The 22,292-nt window shown below is 44.8% G+C and overlaps 1 protein-coding gene across 1 annotated transcript; it reads right to left on the bottom strand.

The window, feature by feature from the left end:
- Nucleotides 1-235: 235 nt before the first annotated feature.
- atp7a (ATPase copper transporting alpha) lies at nt 236-20,467 on the bottom strand. The gene is made up of 23 exons (XM_080007884.1): nt 20,427-20,467; nt 18,988-19,118; nt 17,152-17,644; nt 15,757-16,512; nt 14,989-15,195; nt 14,715-14,878; nt 14,383-14,544; nt 13,613-13,689; nt 13,306-13,528; nt 12,891-13,124; nt 12,543-12,634; nt 10,497-10,624; nt 10,076-10,230; nt 9,828-9,962; nt 8,066-8,260; nt 7,732-7,914; nt 7,166-7,379; nt 6,386-6,532; nt 6,108-6,250; nt 4,595-4,798; nt 3,137-3,254; nt 2,929-3,031; nt 236-2,064 (listed from the first exon to the last, which is right to left on the bottom strand). The coding sequence occupies exons 2-23, from the start codon at nt 19,105-19,107 to the stop codon at nt 1,788-1,790; spliced, it is 4,530 nt and encodes a 1,509-aa protein (XP_079864010.1). The 5' UTR covers nt 19,108-19,118; nt 20,427-20,467; the 3' UTR covers nt 236-1,787.
- Between the last annotated feature and the right edge of the window lie 1,825 nt (nt 20,468-22,292).

Genomic DNA, 22,292 nt, shown 5'->3' with positions numbered 1-22,292 from the left:
CTGTGAACTGAGGTGGTTCGGCGCCATCTTCTGGTTGAAACACGGCACGGTGAGGAAAATAAAAAAATAAAAAAATAAAAGTGTATTTCAAGGCAGGAGTCGCTCAACACAAGCCCCATGAAGGATGGAGAAGGAGCATTTGCTGTCGTGACGCCGCCGCCGCCAAACAGACCCGAGCCCGTACGACGCAGCGCACGCGGCGCCACAAAAGAGGACGTGCATGCTGCGGCTGTACTCCTTTAAAACAGTATTTATTTGACAAGTGTAGATATTCAAAGGAACACAGAGTAGTACGACTGTAATGACGCACACGGTGACACCGAGCGACAGCTGAGCACATAAAGACAAAAAAAAAAAAAAAAAAAAAAAGAGACGGTCCTCACCATGTCCACGCCACAAAACACTGATCTTTGATGAAGATGATGCTCTCGCGCCGCAATTTAAGTTTGTTTTCTTTAACCATGTATTAAGTGCTGGTGTTTCTCTGCCAAGTCTCAAAGACAAAACCAAGGCTTGCTTGTCAGTAACTTTTTGCTGTAACTGCCCGGTCGGCGTTCTAACCTCCCGACCGCTGTGCAGGTTTCCCCTTTCCTTCTTAAACCTTTTATTTTATTTATCTATTTCCTCCATTCTTCACGACTTCAAGTAGCGTCTGAAGAAACGGAGCTCGGAGCATCGTCACGGAAACGAGTCACAAAGTGCACTTTACTTTTCCCCGCGTGACACCTCGAGGGAGGACACTTCCTTCAGACAGTTTTGAGGTTCACAAGCGACACGTCACCTTGACAAGAGCGAGGGTTCATTCAGAGAAAAATAAAAACAGTAAAAACAAAACAATCACAATTCCCGGGTTATTTCAGCACGAAGCTTCACATTCACGTTGCACAATGTAACAACCCCCGCTGCGGTTGTATTGAATGATCACATTCATTGACGGAAAAAATTAAAATAAAAAATATAGATCCAGCACAGCACGTCTTTAGATGTGGTTTTGAGAGGAAATTAATTTGGGCGAGGAAATCGAACCTGGAGTTACCACACGCGATCCGGTTATTTGTCGTCATGGTGACCGAGCCTTTAAGGCGTCCTTCAGCCACGGTGGGATCCTCTTGGAAAATAAGCGGAGCACCTTGGGTCCGAGGCCGCCGGCTCCTGCTTTCTTTGGAATGTGGTGGAGCTTGCTGCGGGTGGCGCAGATTGGCAAGACTGGCACTTTAGGTAACATTTATATCTCACTTCATTAGCTTTGAGCAGATATATAGATCCATCTACAGCTATAAAAAAAAAAAGAACAAAAAAACAAAAAAGTTGTGTAACAAGTTCAAGATTTCTTGGACTTGAGCATTTTTTTTTTTTTTTTTCCAGGCTTGATACAGAGATCACCACTTTTGGAACTTGAAAACGTGTAAAAAGGCAGCCACACTTCATTCCCCCCACGAACGATAACATTAGAAGAGATAAATAAGGGTTATATAAATACTCTTTGTAATATAATACACAACGATGTTATAACAATTCTCCAGCGGAGGGGGGAAAAAAAAACCAAAAAAACAAAAAAGCGAATCAACAAACACGTCCACGCCGCTGACGAGGCACCGTCGTTCTGTCTTTGGATGTATAGACGCAAGATTGTCCGGGCAAATAGCCAAAAAAGAAAAAGGAAAAAGGAAAAAGCGAGCGTGGCTCTGCTTGTTGGATCGGGACGGCGGCGGCAGAGCTCCACAGACGCCTCCGTTCCGCGCACAAAGCGCCTCGGCGGCCCCGCGTCTGCGGCCGGAGCCGAAACCTCAGACGAACTCCTCCTCGCACAGGGCGTCGCCCACCAGCAGCGAGTGCTTGTCGGGCTCGCTGAGGGCCAGGCTGTTGAGCGAGTGCTTGTCGGAGCGCAGGGAGGTGATGGAGGCGCGGCTGTAGTTGACCAGGCGGTCCAGCAGGCTGAGCTTGGGCGACGCCCGCCGCAGGTCCCCCATGCCGATGTGGACGCTGACGTTGGAGAGGCTGCCGCTCTGCCGCCGGTAGTTCCCCAGCTGGGCCTCCAGCTTCTCGGCGGTGGGCTTTGAGTAACTGGGGGGAGGAGAGAGGGAGAGAGAGAGAGAGAGAGAGATGTATTAAAAAATAAAATATATATATATATATATATATTTTTTAAATGATAATAAAATCTAATCGATTATCATTTAAATTAACTCGATTTGAAGGTTGACAAACCTAGTGTTTCAACTTAAGACATACGTGAATAAACAAAATTCATCATATTTTTGGATAAAAAAAAAAAAAAAGATAAATGTGTTTATTCCCCTTATGAGTAATTTAGATAAATATAATTGTTGAGATATCTGTAGTCCAGATCTCTTAATGTGCATTACCAGATCTGTTTGCTCTTACGGGGAAACGTGACGCAGACGAACGGTTCGCTGGTCACAAACTAAATCTCATAATGACTTCAAACTTGGGAGTCACTTCGGCAAAGGAGCCGTTGTTTTTTTTTTTTTTGCTCCCGCCCGGCACACCGGCGCTCCCTCGAGAGACTCGGCCGTCGTTGAACCACAATAGTGAGTGGACGAACAAGAGAGATGGAACTGAAAATAATTTTGTGACTAAAGTCTTGTAGAAAAATGTCACGGTATTTGGCATAATTAAATTCTAATGAAAATAATTAAAAATAAAAATATAATAATAATAATAATAATCTGGACGGAATGAAACGAATTTCGTGAGAATTTAATTCACGACGAGCCGAACCAAATCTTCCGACTCTCGTTCATCGTTCAAGAAGTCCTTCCTCGCGCTTTACACCAACTGAATCAAAACAACCAATCTTTATACCGAGTGACAAGAGCCTCAAAAATAAAATACTTAAAAAAAATAAAATAAAAAGAGCTGAAAATGTCATCGCCAATGGGTAAATGCTCTGGTTGAGCAGGTTACCATTTGAGGAGGAGGGAGGACATGACGACAGAGACCGACGACAGAGCCATGGCAGCCGAGCCCATCCACGGCTGCAACACCAGACCCACAGGAAGGAACAGCCCTGTGGAAGAGCGCAGGACTCCCGTTAGCGGCTCAGCGTAACCGTGGTTACCCCACCCCCCGCCCCCCAATCGACGTTAAGGCGCCACACGCAGCAGTCTGTTACCGGCAGCCACGGGAATGCCCACTAGATTGTAGATGAGGGCAAAGACAAAGTTGATCCTGATCCTCTTCACTGTTTTCTTGGACAGGTCGATGCTGCCCACCACGTCCAGCAGGTCATTCTAGAGTGAGAGAGAGATAGAGAGAGAGAGAGAGAGAGAGAGAGAGAGAGAGAGAGAGAGAGAGAGAGAGAATACCATTCGATTAAAGGACAGACGACCAATAGGAAATTAACCCTAATATGCCATTTTTCACAAGGTATCACATTTTTCCCCAATTTTTCACAGCACTAGTATGGAACACACACACACACACACACACACACACACACACACACACACACACACACACACACACACACACACACACACACACACACACACACACACACACACACACACACACACACACACACACACACACACTAAAGTATTATTAGGGCTTTTAAAAGCCATCCTGCTGTGGATGACTCACACTAGGTGGGAGCCTGTAAATCCCCTTTCACACATGCAGTTTTTCCCAGTGATGTTCCGGAACCGTTCCTGCATGTGGTCATGTGTGAATGGGAGCAGGGGTCGATATCTGGGGAAAATCTGTTCCGGCAATTTCCCGTCTCTTCCGGGAAAATGCCGGGACAGCTGTGTTGTAAATGGAAGCAGTAACATTGCCGGGACAAGCAAGAAGTCCGGTTGTCAGATGTTGTCACGTGGAGCAATTTACAATCCATTTATGCTGTTAAAACAAATGTACAATCTAGGTTAAATGTGCCGACGAAACGACTGACTGTCTCCGTGTCAGCATCCAAAACCTTTTTTTTTTTTTTTGTAATGGCCTGTTGAAAACATTCAAAATAAAATTAAAAACATGACGGTACTGTTTTCCAAATGGGAGGCAGGGGGAGTGTGCGTGGTAGTGACACCGCACCTGCACCGCGGTGAGGGCAGGGGTTTCCCCTTTGTTAAAAAATGGCAACTTGGCATAAGATTCGGACGGTGTCATGAAACCCTGCGGCGCAATGAAAGAGAAGATCCCATGAATCGGAATCAAAGATTCGTGGTGCACACCACATCATTCAGACGTCAGGTGTATATTAACTCATTTATATATTTTTATTAACATTTATTTATATAGTAATTGCCTCGTTTATTTATTTACGGGTTTATTTCATAGGCATATCTATTTTTATTCGCATGCTACGTCCACATACTGTACAGCCTCTTTGTTCGTGCAAGTGCATGAGCTGATTGCGCTGCTGCTCCGTCTGTCGCTCTCCAGCGACAGACGATCGGAGGATCCATCTATTCCGGCATTATCATACCATGTGTGAAAAGGCAATGCTGCAATGTTCCAGAATGTAGCTGCATGTGTGAAACGTGAAACTCAATCATGGTGCTAGAAAGGGTAATCACAGTAAGTTACCGGGAACTGTGTGTGAAAGAGGCTGAACAAAGCTTCCTCTCACCCTGATCAGCACCACATCTGCCGCCTCTATGGCGACGTCGGTGCCCGTTCCTATGGCGATGCCCACGTCGGCCATGGCCAGAGCCGGCGAGTCGTTGACCCCGTCTCCCACCATGGCCACTCGCTTCCCCGCCTGCTGCAGCTGCTCCACCTTGGCCACTTTGTGGGAGGGCAGCACCTCGGCAAACACCTTTCTGATGCCCACCTGCGTCCAGGAACATTTTACATTTCAAGATTTTCTTCTGTGCTTCTATTGATCGCATTATAACCTCTATTGTGCTGCTGAAGTGAGGCAGCTTCGTAGAAATCGCAACAGTTTGTGATTAGGCTCGTTCTCAGTTATTATTGGTTAGGTTGTAGGTATAGTTCAGTTATTGATCGAAGACACAGAGGACACCTTGGACACCTTAAGGAAAGACATTTCCTCCAAAGAATTTGAGGTTTACATGTGACCCCGACTAGAGCGAGGTTCATTCAGAGAGAAAGAAAAAAAAATATGTATATATTCTCAGGGTTTTTTAAGCACGATGCATCACATTCACGTTCCACAATGTAACAACCCCTGTTGTGGTTTAAGCGAATAATCTCATTTATTGAAGGGGGAATATATATATATATTCAGCACGTCTTAGATGTGGTTTTGATAGGAAATTAATTTGGGCGAGGAAATCGAACCTGGAGTTACCACACGTGGACTCGTTATTTGTCGTCATGGTGACTGAGCCTTTAAGGGGTCTTTCGGCCACGGTGGGATCCTCTTGGAAAATAAGCGGAGCACATTGGGTCCGAGGCCGCCGGCTCCTGCTTTCTTTGGAATGTGGTGGAGTTTGTTGCGGGTGGCGCAGATTGGCAAGACTGGCACTTAAGGTAACAACTTATATCTCACTTCATTAGCGTTGAGCAGATATATAGATCCATCTATCTATATCTATAAAGAAGAAAAGAAAAAAAAACTTCAAGAGATCAATTTATTATTAATGCAATTTATAATACAAATCAAAACCAAATTATTATGGTTTGTAATATGAACAAATTATTTTATAATTTCATGAATAATCTCTCGATTGCCAGCTTTTAATTTTGTTCTGTTGATGAGCTATTGTGTAAACACAGCATATTTTAGTTCCTTTTGTGTAGTCGTTATCATTTTCCTGCCTCCGCTCTATCCCTGCATACACTGCAAAACATCATCTTCAACAAATCGATTCAACCGAATTTAGAGACACAAAAATAATACACGTCATAATAAAAGTAGTATTCCTTTAGACCCGCTTTTACTTACTGAGTATATTTGTGTATGAGGACTATGATAAATGAGACAACTCCTTTTACTTATTTTATCCCGTCTTTCTTTTTGTACTGCTTAAGCTTGGACGTTGCCCCCCTTCTTTCCGTTTCCACACAGCATCGGAGAAAGTGCACTCCAACCCAGCGAGGTTGTGCGTGAATGAGACGGAGAACCTCTGTACATCCAGATCCCAGGCTCTAGTTTCCTCTCTGCGCCGCCCTCCTACCTGAGCAGCGATGGCCCGTGCGGTCCTGCTGTTGTCCCCGGTCATCAGCACCACCTCCAGACCCATGTGAATCAGGGTGTGGACCGCCAGCTCCGCCTCCGGCTTCACTGTGTCCGCGATGGATATCATGGCGCAGAGCGTGCCTGCAACATGAACGGAAACATGTGGCCTTTATTATCGAGAAACCTTTATTGTGGCCTTTATTATCGAGAAACGGAAAAGATGAGGCTTCATGGACGGAGGTTCGGGACTTCCATCGGCAGTTTCCCCGCTCTCACCGTCGATGGCTACGAGCACGGCGGTTCGCCCTCGGCGCTCGTGCTCCGTCATGGCCTCGTCCACGTCAGGCATGATGTCCAGGGCGTTCCTCTTCATCCACTCCCTGTTCCCGATTAGAACCACGTAGGAGGCGGTCTGGACAAGTGCTGCATGCGGCCGAACACAAGGGAGGAGATATAAAGAGTAAGTTAACAGCTGTTAACAGCTGTCTTCAAATCACCACATGGAGTCAGCGGCCTCATTGAACTGGATGACGACACCACTTCTTGGCTAATGTCCCAATTGCCTGTGTAGCCCTACACGAACGAACGAACGAACGAACAAACAGCTGTGAAATGATTTCTACCAATACTTGCCAAGCAAGGCAGGAACCTTGAATTTCACCAATAATTCCTACATTATGCAGAATTATATCAGGGGTTATCAATCTGGGGTCTGCTGTCTCCTAGTGGTCGATTAAGGAACTGCAGGTTCCTCTCATGTTTATTTCACATTTTTACATACCACCCCCCCCCCCCACAAAGAGCCAGAGCCAGAGCCAGAGCCTAGTCCGGCAAGGGGCTAGTTTAGTAAAAGAGTTTCAGAACCCCAAATTACATCACAGCAAAAGCCCACAGCAAATGCATTCTCCCTTGACCAAATAGTTTAAAAATAAAAAATAAAAGAAATAAAGAAAATTGGAAATGAATCCCAACACAGGAGAAGGATAGGCAAGTGTGTTTCTACCATTTTTCTACTAATAATGGGATCACTTCAGCGTCCCTTAATCACTAGCGTACTCAGGGGCTGTGGGTCCATGATGAGTGGGTGTGAGCTACTGGAGGTCCTGGAATCGCTGATTTGGACCAGGATCCCGTTGCGGTGGTTGTTGTCCTCGCTGTCGCTGTCGTCGGGTCTCTGCAGGGACTCCGTGTTGCTGACCTGGCACCGTATACCGCAGCCAGGAACCGCCTGGAAGTCAGTGCACGCCCCGAGAGACTCCGTACTCAACTCCTGTTAAGAGACAGCAACACAATGCTGAAACTCTAAGAAAAGTGAAGGAAAAAAACAGTGTAGTAAAGTAACTGTTTTAAGAACCACACCAGATAGGGATGAAGTTGTCCAGAATGAAAAATAGACAATGAACACAAGAGATCTCACATAATTATTTATCTATCAGGTCCACTTAGATAAGATCATATTAACCTCCGTGGGGAAATTCAGGTATTACAGCAGCGAACAGTGAAAATAAGATTACAGAATTACTTTTATTAAAAAAAAGACTCAAGGTTAACTCCTCAATATAAATCAATACATCCATTTATACTAACTAACAAAGCTGCTTTCAGGTGTAGAAAAGACAAACCTGCTTGCAGTATTTGGTGATTGCTACCCCCAGTGGGTGCTCACTGTTGTTCTCAGCCGTCCCAACAATGGCCAGCAGTCTGGAGCGGGGCATCTTGTTTCCCTCCACCACGATCTTGACTTGCACGACCTTGGGAGCGCCGTAGGTGATGGTACCAGTCTTATCAAACACAACTGTCTGGATCTGCACTGAGACATAGATCAACAAGAATCACACAATGAGAATGCTTGTAAGGCAGCTACAGCCTAAGGTAGTCGGAGTAAGACTTTTTAGAGGCACCAGGAAGGCGAAATATCCATTATGTGACAGTTGGTTACAGATCACTCTCACCCACCTTATGAGCCATCTCCAGTGGCTCGCCTCCCTTTATAAGGATTCCGTTTTGGGCCCCCACCCCTGTGCCCACCATGACAGCTGTTGGGGTGGCAAGGCCAAGGGAACAGGGGCATGCGATGCATAATACGGTTATGGAGGCCTGGAAGGCAAAGCGAATCACAGCCTCCACCTTGGAAATGCTCTTGACGTAGCCCTGAAGGAGGTAAATGGAGACGCATTTGCTTAAGATCCAAGGTGGTTTTGAACAGCCTGTCGTTTTCTAGGTTAGAATTCCGAAAGTATCCAAATATAGACCAATAGTCCTTCTTGGTTGTTACCGGTAACAAGAGATTTACATGCTTGTCGTGACTACAAAATGTATATTTCAACGATTTCATTTTGAACTTTAAATGTTTTGCACAGTCGATAAAATGTGTAACTACAAATAACTAACTAAAATAACACGATTTTAGACTAAACTTCCTGTACCTTTAAAGAAACGCACAGCAAATTGATAAGAAAATAAGAAATAAATTTTAATTCTAACTAACATGGATATAAAGATATGAAGCAGTTGTCACTTAATGTACTGTCGAGAGATTTTTGTCAGGGGGGCCATAAATGTCAAGATGACAGAGTACGCTGTACAGCTTTTACACACGCGTCATAGGGCTGCATATCCTAAGCAGCTGACAAATGTAGTAGCATACATTTACCGACACAAAGGAAGTTATTTCATAATATTAAAAGCATGGGATAGCTGTGTTACAGACCAGGTCTTGTTAATTTGTATGTTGCGATGGTTTAGAACTGTTCATAACACCACAACACTGAACGCAAGTTTTCACTGTCCCACGGGGCAGAATCTGAAATTGTAGAAACACAAAATTTCACAATATTCACTTCTATACGTTTTGAGAAAAAAAACAGCGTTTTGTCAAGTTTTTCAGGATTTATTGATTTATCTTTTGCACTTCCAGCTATAGCCTCACTAATTTATAGGACTGCCCCCTGAAAGTCAACGAGTTCAATCAGCCAAAATCAGTTTCCTGTGCATTGCGCATGGAGAGGGATCGGGAGTCATGAAGAAAGTGTCCCCATTACGCATGGTTTCGTTTCATACAGTTCCATACGCACTTGTTTAATTCCATAAGCAGACGTAAAATAAAATAACCCACATCTTAAATGAAAACATTCTGTTTTCATCAGTGGCGTCAGAGAGGGAGCGATTGGGGTACATTTTGGGCCTATCTCGCCTATAGAAAGAGCTGGGCCTGGCTGCCTGCCGCCGCCTGTCTGCCTACTGCTTCCCCCCCACCGAATATTGGCACTGAATAGCCGAACAGCCGAGCCCTACTAATTTAAAAGAATAGGAACAGGTTGTGCCGCTTCCTACTGGCCACCTACAATAGCCAATGTTATGCTCTGGAACTTGGCACTTGCAAAAACTAGTTCTGAATACAATATTACAATTACTTAAAACATTACAAAAATCTAAGCTAAGACAAGAATGACTATAATGCAAGGTTCTCATCAAGCTTTTAAATTGACATTTTCCACAGCTTCAGATTTTGCCCTGTTGGATTGTATTTATTCACAGTGGGAAGATGAAGCAGAGCGGTAAGTTTCTCAATAGTAAAACGACAGGCGAGTCAGTGCTATGAACAGTTATAAGCAATGGAAACCAAAAAATTTAATGAGGCCTGGGTCAGAAAAACTGCAAACCTATCTTTTAAGAGTGAGTTTGATCAGTGGGTCATAAAAATTTAATGAGGACTCACGGGGAAGTACTCCTCAACCAGAGAGAAGTTTAGGAAGCCAATAAGGATCCAGGCAAACAGGGTGAGGAGGGAGATGCATACAATAAAGGGCACAAAGTAACCACTGATCTTATCTGCATACTGCTGTATGGGAGCCTAAGGGAAGAAAGGAGACAAACCAGTTGTTGTTTACATATGCAGTAAAAATACAGGTAGCTGTAGGATGTATATCATACAGACATTTTGAGAAGAGCCAACTTCTGACTCACTTTTGAAGTTTGTGCCTCCTCCACCAGTTTGACAATCTGCGACAGTGTGGTGTCCATCCCAACGTGTGTAGCAGTGATCAACAGAGAGCCATTCTGGTTTATGGAGCCAGCGATCACTGAGCTCCCAGGCTTCTTGGTGACTGGCATGGCCTCGCCTGGCAGAACACAGAACACATTAGAGGTAATTTACTGGTACAGAAACTGGTATTGGGTATCAGGTCAGATATTGCTCTCAAGTACTCACTGAACTGGCCAGAAAAACCTGATACCAACCGAACAAAACTTGCAGTATAAAGCAAGGGCATCTTCCATTTTTGAAACACTGTTTCACAATACAGCTGATTTTGTAGAAAATCAATTACTGCAAATAATAAACCCTAAGGGGCGAATGTTTCTTGTGTTGCTTCGCTGAAAAACCAACCTGTGATTAGAGACTCGTCCGCCATGGAGTGTCCCTCGATGACCCTTCCGTCTACCGGAAACTTTCCTCCAGGCACAACCTTCACCACGTCACCCCTTTGCACCAGCTCCACATCCACCTGCTCTTCCCTGGAAATCACAGAACCAGAATCAATGGAGAATGGGAGGAAATAATAGAAGGGCCAAGGTGGGTAACTCCCGCGAGTAACACAATATCGGCAATAGCCCCCCCCACCCCCTCAATTACTTTGCTTCAAGGAGCTTCAGTGTCAAGCAGACCGACTCAGAATTTTCAATGGTTCTCTCCCTCTCTCCCTCTCTCTCTCTCTCTCTCTCTCTCTCTCTCTCTCTCTCTCTCTCTCTCTCTCTCTCTCTCTCTCTCTCTCTCTCTCTCTCTCTCTCTCTCTCTCTCTCTCTCTCTCTCTCTCTCTCTCTCTCTCTCTCCCTCTCTCTCTCTCCCTCTCCCTCCCTCCCTCCCTCCCTCCCTCCCAGAAAAGGACGGGGGACCTCCAATGGAGGGTCCTACATGGAGCCATAGCTGTCAACAGCTTTGTTTCTGTTTTTAATCCCACGGTCGCAAATGAATGTCCATTCTGCAAACTGCCAGAGTCCGTGTTTCACTGTTTTGCAGAGTGCGACAGACTTTTAGAGCTTTTTAGTCTTTTAAAGGAAAGTTTTAAGCTCTTTAAGGAGGAGTGGTCCAGAAACTGTTTTATTTTTGGGGTTGGATACTACAGGGCCAACGCAGAGAAATGGCGACTGCTTAATTTTCTAGTCGGGGAAGCGAAGATGGCCATCTACCTCACGAGGAGGAACAAACTGAGGGGAAAGGAGAGTGTTTTAGGAAGAGTGTTTGTAGCGCTGGTCAGGGCCAGAGTCGTGATTGATTTTAACTTTCACAGACTGATGAAGAGTCTGGACGTCTTCATCAAACTGTGGTGTTTTAACGACGCCATCTGTTCCCTGGTGGAGGACGACCTGTGCTTCCAGTCTGTTTTTAACGTGTAGGACTCTGTTAGTGAACCAAGTGTGTTTGTTGTATTGTCTGTAACTGTGAACTAGAGAAATTGTTAAAATAAAGATGCTTTAAAAATCAAAAATCTCTCTCTCTCAAAAATACAGTAATTTTCACCAGATGACTTGAATAGCTCTATTTGAAAATAATTACTTATATAATGATTGGGGTGATTTTGTAGGGGAGTGCATCTGTATAGAAAATAAAAATATCTTTATTCTTTGCACATTTAGGCTATAATCAGTAAACTGAGTAAACTGAAAATAACTAAAGTTTATTTTCCCCTTAATTTATAAAATAAGTAAATAAAAATGATCAACAAAAACAATTACAAAGCAAAACTATTTAAGTAAATAATGGATTAAAATGGATTAAAGCCAAAATTTGAGTGTTTGCTCCGGTCAGCCATGGTCCAGGGTGTAAACAGGAGCGTGCATGCACCCGGATACTGTTTAAATCGCTGTGTCGCAAATTAGCGGTAGAAGCTTTACGGAAATATTTTACGCCGCGGTGCTTTATGTTATCTGCATGTGGGAGCGATGTAAACAATCATGGGGGAACTTTGTGCACATCGGGACAATACTCATTGGATGGATAATTCCAACACTTTCCTTCTGCTACCACACCACGACAGCATAAGGTGAGTGAGTCGGGAGCGCGACTGAAATATGCCAAGTTAGGAACCGATAAGGAGGATCGAAACGCACACGTCTTATCGAATCCATGGTTCTTGGAAATTTGGGAAAGAACCCTTAAATCGGAGTAAATTATGTTATATCAAACAGACTTCTCTTGTAGAGTAGTCATGGTAAATGAGAACTGTGCGAGTTTTCCTTTTGTATCAAGCAGCAAAAAAGTTGTAGCATGACGTGTTTGAGTGAATTTGCCTTACTTGACATCGCACGTTATGCAATGTGACTATTGTGCATGTGCACATCGCAATGAAGACGCTGAAACGATATATCGTGCAGCCCTAGATTAGTCCAGCTCAAGAGAAAAAAATAAAATAACAGAGAGAGAACATGGGAGTACCTGAGCACTGACTTGTCACTGTTGAGAGTGACTACGGTGGCCTCCGTAGCTTGAAGAGACATCAGCTTAGACAGCGCCTCTGAGGTCTTACTCTGGAGAAGGGAGAAAGGTGGAGAAAATTAACACATTGTGAAGGTCAGAATACTATAAAGGGTTTTTGCTGGTATCAAAGTTAAATGTAATACTTTTGAAGACCTTCAAAACAAATGATAACTCAATTATCATATTCAGTAATACTGGCATAATATTTGTAAAACTGGATATAAGACATTTCAGGCCCTGCAGATGCCCTGCCAGGATCTTACACAGAAAATTGCGGCATATCCACTAATCTGTCATAGTCCACACCTTGGCGATCTGTTCCAGCCAGCGGCCCAGCGAGATGAAGACAAAGAGCATGGGTGGGGTGTCGAAGAAGGTGATGGGGTTCACCTTGGCCTTCTCCACCATGGCCACCAACAGGATGACAACAGAGTAGGTGAAAGCAATGGAGGTCGCCAAAACGATCAGCACGTCCATGTTGGCTGACCGGTGTTTGACCGCCTTGTAGGCCTGAACGTAGAAGTATCGGCCCCCAATAAACTGAAAGGAGGAACGGCAAAACAAAGGGGTGTATTCACTAGACCACACACGTTTAAATCAGATTCATGATACCAGCCCCCCCCCCCCAGCCCTCCATGAAGAAAGACTCCTTTCACTGTTTCAAATGTGCTGCTCCTGTTTCCAAGCGGTGCACGTACAGTTAATCCCCCCCCCAATTTACCTGCACAGGCACGCAGAACAGGAAGGAGAGGAGGTTCATGATGGAGAGTCCTGGGAGCAGCTGTCTCTCCAGGAACATGGTGGAGTGGTAGTGCATGCGGTCCTCTGTGGTGGTGTTGTGGTGGTGGGACGTATTGATCTGGTGGTCCACAATAATCATGTAGATCATCATGCCCATCACAGGCACGCAGAACAACAAGCTTACCAGGAAGGACCTCTTCCATCTGAGTAGGGTAGAGAGGAGGGTTTTTAATGTGGGTTTAAGAAATGAGAGCGGGCCAACAGACAGCCACACACCCAAGACTTACTGTTGTATCTCCTTGCTGTGGTCCAGATGACTGCCAGTCCGGTCCCTCTTCACCAATGATGCTTCAAAACCTAGGTTCTACCCATTGGATACAGTCGTTCAGTTAAATCTTGTGTGCCAATGGGTTGGTAGTTAAAACTATGACATAATGTTGTACAAAGTATTACATCACCGTATCATGAAATAAATATTGGGTAGACCCTATGGTCAGATGATCTGTTGATATTCCCTCCTTTCTAACCACGCTAAGGTGAGCTTTCCAGTATTTAAAACCTTGCAAGATTTCGGGCCTCTCTCCCTGAAGGCTCCCAGATTTATCAAAACATCTTCTCTTGCAACTAGTGACACACCAAATGGTTTTGGTTAAAACAGAAGTCAAGTTCCCAAAAGCTTTGTCTATTCCACATCCCTCAGCTCGACGGTAGATGTTATCACTGTACTTTCTCTACACCATTAAACAATGAACCCTAAAATGCTGCAGTTAGCTTTACACTAGGATAGTGGTTTTCCACTGGCCCAGCAACAGGATCCACATGTCCTCAGTCAAAACACAAACCAAGGTTTGTGTTAGAATCAGCAGATTCCAAATTTTATTTTTCCTATGCTGTTCTCAGCGGCCAAACATTTTTTGCTTCCCGATATGAAATGCTCCCCACTGGACAACTGCTGAACAAAGGACGTAGAGCAACGAGAAGGACATGCTGTTGTGATGCCCCTTCACCATCATTTATCTTTTAATAACCAGGTAAAGGAAGGAATAAGAACCATTACCTCTATCAGCCTGATGATGTCTCGGGGCCCCGTTCCCTCTGGGTCGTATTTGATGTGCGCCTTGTTGGTTGCCAGGGCAACAGAAGCATATATGATCCCTTTCGCTCTCATGAGGGTGGACTCAATTTTGTGAACACAAGAGGCACATGTCATTCCCCTGACCTGAAGGTGAAGGAGGTAAAGAGAAGAGGCAATCAGCTCTGCTCAGAAATAGACTGAGGACTTCTCACACCGGTCATGTGGATTATTGAAAAGCAAGTCATGTGCAGTTTCAAATAGTTTAATCACTCTTACCAAATCGAGCGGTATAACTGCAGATTTAGTTTTCTCACCACAAGCTCCAGGCTTCCGTCAGAACCCTCATAGTTCTCCATGACCGAGGCAGTGAAGCCCAGCTCTCTCACACACTCCGCAATCTTCGGGGGCTCTGTGACGTCGGGGTTGTAGCGCACCTCAGCCTTACTGGCCATTAGCGCCACTAGAACTGAGTAAATACCTGTTCAATATAAAAAGTTCTTATCATTGGATTAGGTTAGCCAAACACACCCAGAGTTCAGTTTAAACTTTTCTGAAAATGGTATAAAGAAAACCCCAATTTTCACCAACCAGCTTCATTTTTTAGGTTTCTCTCAATGTTGGCTACGCAGGATGCACAGGTCATGCCTCCTATCTGGATGAAGCATTTGGAGTGGGTGCTCCCTTTGCCCCCCGGCGGAGTCTCCCTCTCGGGGTCACTGTTCACCTCCTTCTCAGGGTCCGGACTCAGGCACGTCAAGGGAGCGGGATCCGACACAGGCACCAGGGTGTTGCTCTCTACACACAGGGAAACAGTCACTAACTAAAAGCAATATAAGAGGTATAAACAAAACGTTGGTCACCTAATTAGAATGGAAGACCCAAAATATGTCACAATAAGCCTGGGGTATTTGAACAGGAAATTTGGTTCTCTCTTTAAATTACCATATAGTTCAATACAAACCCTAGTTAGATAACATAACATGGGATTTAGAATATATAAACAACGATTGTGATACATAATACTTGTGATTATAATAATGTCTTTTTTTTTTTTTTTTTTGCACTGCTGGGTTCTCATTTAACTACTTTGAGGCTGAGTGTGAACTTGAATCCCAATATGTAAAGTAGTGGTAGTTGTGGCTACCAAACCACTGCTGCTAGTTCAGGGTTTAGAAACCTTTCATTTTCATGCGTGAAATCTTCCAGATCTTTCCAAGCCATATTTAGTTAAACAAGAGCTCAACACAGAGTGTCCTTGAGTAGTTTGCCCAACCAAATAATGGCGGAACGAGGGGTAAGCTCTCATTGCATAAAAAACGGAATTACATATAGGAATCAGACCGTTTGTCTCCTTACCTGGCAGGAATGCATCAAAGCCCATGTCCTCTATGGCCTCCCTCAGCTCCTCTGGTGTTGTCAGGAGAGGGTCATACTCAAATGTTCCCTTGTGATTAGCCAGAGAGACCTGGGTCGACCTTACCCCCTTTTGCTGGGATAATGTGCCCTCGATGGACTGGACACAGGAGCCACAAGTCATCCCCTCGATGTGGATGTCGACCGCTGCCGCCAAGGGCTGGTTGAAACAAGGCTGCGGCTCTGTGAGCTGGGCCTGTGTGGCCAACGGTACATGTGACGAAATACCAGAAGCGGGTTGTGTGGTTGGGGAATCCCAAGGCTGGGTTCTGAAGCTCCCTGGCGGTAGGGTCTCTATGGCCTGTTGCAGCTGAGGCACAGTGATTTTGAGGGGGTCGTAGCAAATGGAGGCCTTCTCCTTTTCAAGGGAGACCTCCACAGAGGACACACCAGGCAGCTTGGCAATATTGTCCTGGATGTTGACTATGCAAGAGCGGCAATGCATGCCAGTCACCCTGAGGGTGGTAAGGACAGTGTCTACGAAGATTTCAATTTCTTCCGTGGTCTCAGATGGGGATGAGGCTGTTGTCCTCTGAGCTCCCACAAGACGTTCCAGCTCGGTGTGGGACAGCTTCAAGGGCTGGGGCTTAGACTTGACAGAAGCCTTGAAGCCCGCCACAGCAATCTGGTCAATGATTGTTTGGATAGTGATGAGGTAGGGTAGGTAGATTATTGTAGCTTCCTGAGACTCCAAAACAACTGGAAAGGAGAGAGGGAAGGACAACCGTTCAAGGAAAAAGTCTCAATATTTACATTGAAGAGAACAAGAACTATGTCCCCAGAGCATACAGATGGTTACAAACAATACATCAAAAATAAATACATATTTTAGTCGCAAGCTGTACTATGGACTGCATGAAGTCATTCGGCTATGGGCTACTATCAAAAAACATTTTTGGCATTAAAGGAAAGACATATTACAGATTAGCATTTGGTTTTAACTGATATGTTTTTCCCCCATCGCAGTGGTAATGTTGAGGATGAATCAGCTGTAATTTCCAAATATTTACTTTAAAATATTGCAGTCTGTATAATAACCTGTATAATAACATAGGATATAACAATGGCAGTAGGACTCTAGGATACACAGTTCCATTTTTACAGCCCCTGTGTTAACGGTGCCAGCAAAAGATTTAATGACTCACAATCAAATCCTGGTAAGCAACCGCTCATTGGTAAACCTTATGGAAATGCTGACGCGTAGAATAGCGTCACTCTCATAAGCCTGATGTGCACGACTACACAAAACAGTAATTGCCCTTTAACATTATTTTACGGTAGGTTCTTGGAGATCTCACTAATTTGACTACAGTATTTAAAGAAGGGAAAGTACAGCACCTTTGATCTTTTCGATGCCATTAAGTTTGCCGATCTTTCCTTCGATTGTGGTGGTGCAGGAGTGGCAGGTCATGCCCTTGATGCACAACTTCAAGAGCTCCACCTCTGATCCCGCGCTCCTGGCGGGGCTTGTGGCCTTCTGCACGGGGCTGAAGGGTGTAGTGAACTCCCCCACACTGGCCACCACCTCTCGGAGCTGGAGTGCAGTAGTCAGAGCGGGGATGAAGGTGACAGAGAGCCCTGTGCTCTCCTCGCTCTGCTTGACGTGGAGCACTCCCTGAACTTGGGACATCCTCGCCATGGCTTCTTGTTGGGCTTCGGGGCTCAGGTCTGAGGTGGGGATCAGCTGAGTCTCGGGGGGGACCGGAACAGAAATGCTGGATTCTGATAGGCAGGACTCAAACCCCATGTCTTCAACCGCCTCTGACAGAGACTGTGGGCTCTGTAAACTGTGGTCAAATATGATAGTGGCACTCTTCATCTCTAAGGACACCTACAACAACAACAAGGGCAATGTTGTTTAATTTGTATATCACGGCATGTGTAGAAAATCACTTGAATGAGTCGTATATTTGAGGCACAACCCTCCACATTTTGCACCAACTACGAGAACATGTTTAACCACCTGTCAAACAGGATTAAGGGGTTAACCAATCAGTGAGAATCATTTTTTTCAATTTATACTACAAACAGTTTGACATAAAATATGTGGCCGTCCTATTTCACAACAGCTTCTTATCTCGTCTGCAGTACCCAGCAGTATAAAAAAAAAGGGTCAAGATGAGGCCACTGCACTTAGTAGGCCTACAGCGTGTTCCAACAAATGACGACCCTTTGCTCTCCCTCTTCAATGGGAAGAAAACATGTGACTCACAGAAGGGGTCACCTGACTGAGCAACAAGTTAAAATCCAAAGTCAGGGGGTCTAGCATGCTGTGTACGTGTGATTTCATGTTTGAGTGGGATTACCTATTTATTTGCGCACATAAATAGACATTCTTTTTTTTGACAAATGGAAAAAGGAAACAGTTGTGACGACAGAAATCTCGTCGCTCCTCCCAATATATGTTTATATGGAATAAAATAAACATCAAGCAAAAAATAAATGCTTTAAAGACCCTAATAACATTTCCTGTGCACACAGGCTGATTATTGACCGGCACTGTCCTGCAAAGGGCAGAGCTGTGTCTGGAACACACTATTACGTTATCTTCTCATTTGACCTCAGCCTGGGGGGTAAACACACAATAAGGAAAAGGCCAGACCATATTTACTACAATTTAGGAATCTTCCATGGCTAGGAGGAAGACTGTTTCTCATCAATTACACCAGCTACCTGTGATGTTGTCAGAGGTGGAGAGAATCACTGTCAAATTTGGGGGGCGATCATTTGTAAACACAAAAGGCAAAACAGTGAGGATAGTGGGATAGCTCACTTTAAGAGAGCTATCCCACCAAATAAGAGAACCAATACACAGCTTGGTTCTGCATATTCATATCCATTTGAAAGGATAACTGCAGGCTTTCGAAAGTAGCTTGCATTGCATTGTGAAAAAGCAAAGTCAGCTATTATCGTGACTGTGATTCAAGCTACATGTGATACCTCAAGGAAAAGAGTGACAAAAGGGAAGATAGTGCTTTCTTTATAAGCAACTCTATCCAACAGCATAAGGTGCTCCAATATATTTGTAGAAATGCTGTAACAATTACCATTTGAGTTTACATGTAAGCATTATTAACCAAGGTAAAAATAGAAAAAAAAATAAGCCTGGTGATATTATGTATCCTCTTCAGTTTTGTTGAAATGGTTAGTCTATACCATCTATATTTTTTTTACCTTGATATGTTTTACTCCTGGCAGACCTCCAATGCGCTGTTCTATGGACCGTACACAGGAACCACAAGTCATTCCCTCCACTCCAAGCGATGCCGAACACAGACTGGCTTCCTGTGCCATGATTATTCATTCTGCCGTGATAGAAGAAAAAAAAAAAAAAGCTTAAAACGGAAAAGAGACACTTGTCATTGAAAGGACTATAGGAAAGATCACAAGAAAAGATGGCATGATTTGTATGAAATCCAGTCAGGATTATTCAGCAGAAATGTCAGATCCATTGTTTTTGTCTCCCAAGTGTAATAAACCATTTGTAAATGTGTGAAAGTTGTACGTGATATAGAAAAGAAAAAAAACAAAACACATGAAAATACATTCAATCACATACAATTGATGCTACATTCATTTGTAAAAAAATGTAAACAGCACATCATTTATTTGTGGATGGAGAGATGCATCTTTATTTTGTTTGTTTTTTTCCACTCACAAATCTTCATACAGATTTGTGGATTTTGTTACCTTTATTTGTAAAGACCTGTGACACAGAATCCCTTCCATATGTCCAAAGATGTTCAAGTCACGGTCAGAGGTCTGAAATCATCGAATTTGGCATATGAGTATGACTCAATTCCAGCGTCCAAGACAAGTAAGAGTCCATGTCCAAGTAACTGACGGATCACAAAGTCACATCCGATTGTTAGTTGAATATAGAGTATATCACCAGTCAGTGGTGCATGAACGGGCAAATGTTTGCATTTTGAAGAAAGCTCTGCCTGGAAAGCCCCGGAGAAAAAAAAATCAACACTACTTTTTCGGGGGATAAAGGAAAGGAATACTTACGGATAGCACAAACTAAATGTTTCGGATGATAATAATCCATCCGTATTATCTTTAATTATATAGCAGGTACATACATCTCAACTGTTCAGTTTGAAATCTTGAACATTCGATACTCTCTCAAGCGGGGAACGCATCATCTTGAGCGTGTCGGGAGGAATGTTGCCGATGAAGAGTGTTCTAGCAGCAGCCATCTACACGTTTTAGTTGCATTCTCTCGAAAACTAGACAGCCAACACAACTCAAGTGTCCGGTGTTCTGCCACCTTTCACTTCCAGTCGGGTTCTGGCGTGTGACAGCTCGCTTTTCTGCACATCTATCGCGTGTCCGTAGCAAGTTCACTTCAAACAAACGGCGTTGACGGCCAACACGTTCGGGCCCGAGATTGAGAATAACAAAAAAGGTGGTCGTCACATCAAGACAACAGGAAACCGCACTGGCTACGACGCTGCTTTCCAGAGTGGGGATGACATGGCATTTTTTTTTGTTGTTGTTTTTTTTGTTTAATTTTTATAATAACAGCTTCAAAACTTTCCGCGTATTCCGCTGATAATCCCCGGCGTTTGGACGAAGTGGCCGTTTCACAGCTAACAGTTAGCCCTTACCCTTCTGGCGCTGGAGGAGCAGCACTGGCGTTGGCGTCGGCGTCGGCCGCGAAGTTTGAGTTTAGCGAGCTAACGTTAGCTTTAGCCAAACGACAGCGTAAACTATGCGAGGCCGGGCATGATCCCGGTGCCCGGCGGTGAGAAGCGAGAGTGGGCTGCGGGGGGAGAGCCTCTTGTCGTGGCGGCGTCGGCGCGACGTTCGCGGCGGACTCGGTCTTCGCCGACGGCGGGGCGAGAGATGCCGCGTTTCGTGCAGCGTTCGAAAACTCGGAGATCGGTAGACGCGCGTCCGACGCTGCGTCGCCTGCACGCCCCTCGCGGGGGAGTGTTCGGTGTTGTCCACGATGGTGAATTACACCGGCTGCAAAACGCATGACAACCGCAGAGCGCTTCAACGAGACGGGCGTGCGCTTCTCGGTCAACTCGTGTCAGAGGAGGGGAAAAAAAAAACATTCCAGCTTTGGGTTCATTCCGATTTTTCAAAGTAGGAGTTTCGTTTTGTTTTTTTTCCGAGCGTCCATTTCGAACGAATGCAGCACCAGCCTGACTGCGTGGGTACGTCATAGACAATGGGACGTGCTCAATTGCACGGAAAGCAATTACGTTTACATTTAGCAGACGCCTTTATCCAAAGCGACTGACAATTATTGAAACGCCGTTGGACGCAGCCATCAGGAGCAATTAGGGGGTCAAGTGTCCTGCTCAAGGGCGCTACAGAATGCCAGCAGGAGGAACCGGCGCCCTTTAGATTACTAGACGACCGGCTCTACCCGCTGAGCTACCGAGACGATCGTCAACACGGTGATCACTTTCGACCCGATCGATTAATTGACCCATTTATATTGGTGAGAGGTAACGCACAGCGTACGGACAGGCCCCCGACCTGCGCAAACAAGACGGCGGCCTCGTTCCATTCTCAAACACTGAGAGAGGCTGGCCACGCGTTATGTCAATATTATAGAGCCCGTAAAACCTAACCGCAACTTCTGCTGAGATCTTTGTACCCGCGGCAGCTTGCAGCTAGCCATGCATTTTCTTTTGTTTAGCCCCAAATTGTAAAACAGGCCACTCTTAATGAGGAAGGGCAAAGGTAGGCTAAGGTATTGGAATATAATTGAATGTCAAAACATGTCTTCAATATTACTATTATAATTACTATACTATTATTAAAAGTTGAACAATTGTTTTCATACTTCTTTGTCGACACCTGTGCGCAAAGATCATGTCACATTCAATGAACCACTCACGTTTACAATTAATTTTGACGACAAGCATGGATATATCATGTTAATAATGAAAATGAAAAAGCCCAAAGGAAAATTCTAGCTTCTAGCTATGCATCTCGAACTTGAACTTCTGGCAAACCCCGAAAACCCCTGTTGGCACCCATCAGTGCAAAAACAACCCCAATGAAATTAAAAGTTAACGACAGCAGATGGCGCCAAAGCTCAATGGCATTTGCTGTTCTATGTCAGGCGGCCCCCCCTTAGGGGCTACGCTCCCACTTTATTGGTATCTCAACCGCCTATGCGCAAGTACCGAGATGTATTCATCCCCTCGCTTCAGCCAATCAGGGTGGAACAGCATAGCCGTATTTAACACCCGGGAAATGCCCCCTTCATCCTCTTTTCCAATTTCAGCTGCAACTGAATACATTCACAACCTATCGAAGACGACCCCAATCTCGAGATTTCAGTCGCGGAGTCGAGCAGGAACCTACTCACTTCCTCTGCGTCTTGAGGATGGCAGTTACTTTTTTAAAAGCATGCCTCTACATTCGGCTGGCGAGGTTGTGCGGCTCCCACGGCAGGTCTTTTATCTGCCTCGGAGTGGAGCATACTCTCACTAGGCTCACGGATCCGTCGC

The sequence above is a fragment of the Zeus faber genome (genome assembly GCF_960531495.2).
Source record: "Zeus faber genome assembly, chromosome: 10".
In the NCBI taxonomy this organism is placed as follows: domain Eukaryota; kingdom Metazoa; phylum Chordata; class Actinopteri; order Zeiformes; family Zeidae; genus Zeus; species Zeus faber.
The sequence above is the reverse complement of the archived record's forward strand: the minus strand, read 5'-3'. Positions and strand labels throughout refer to the sequence as shown.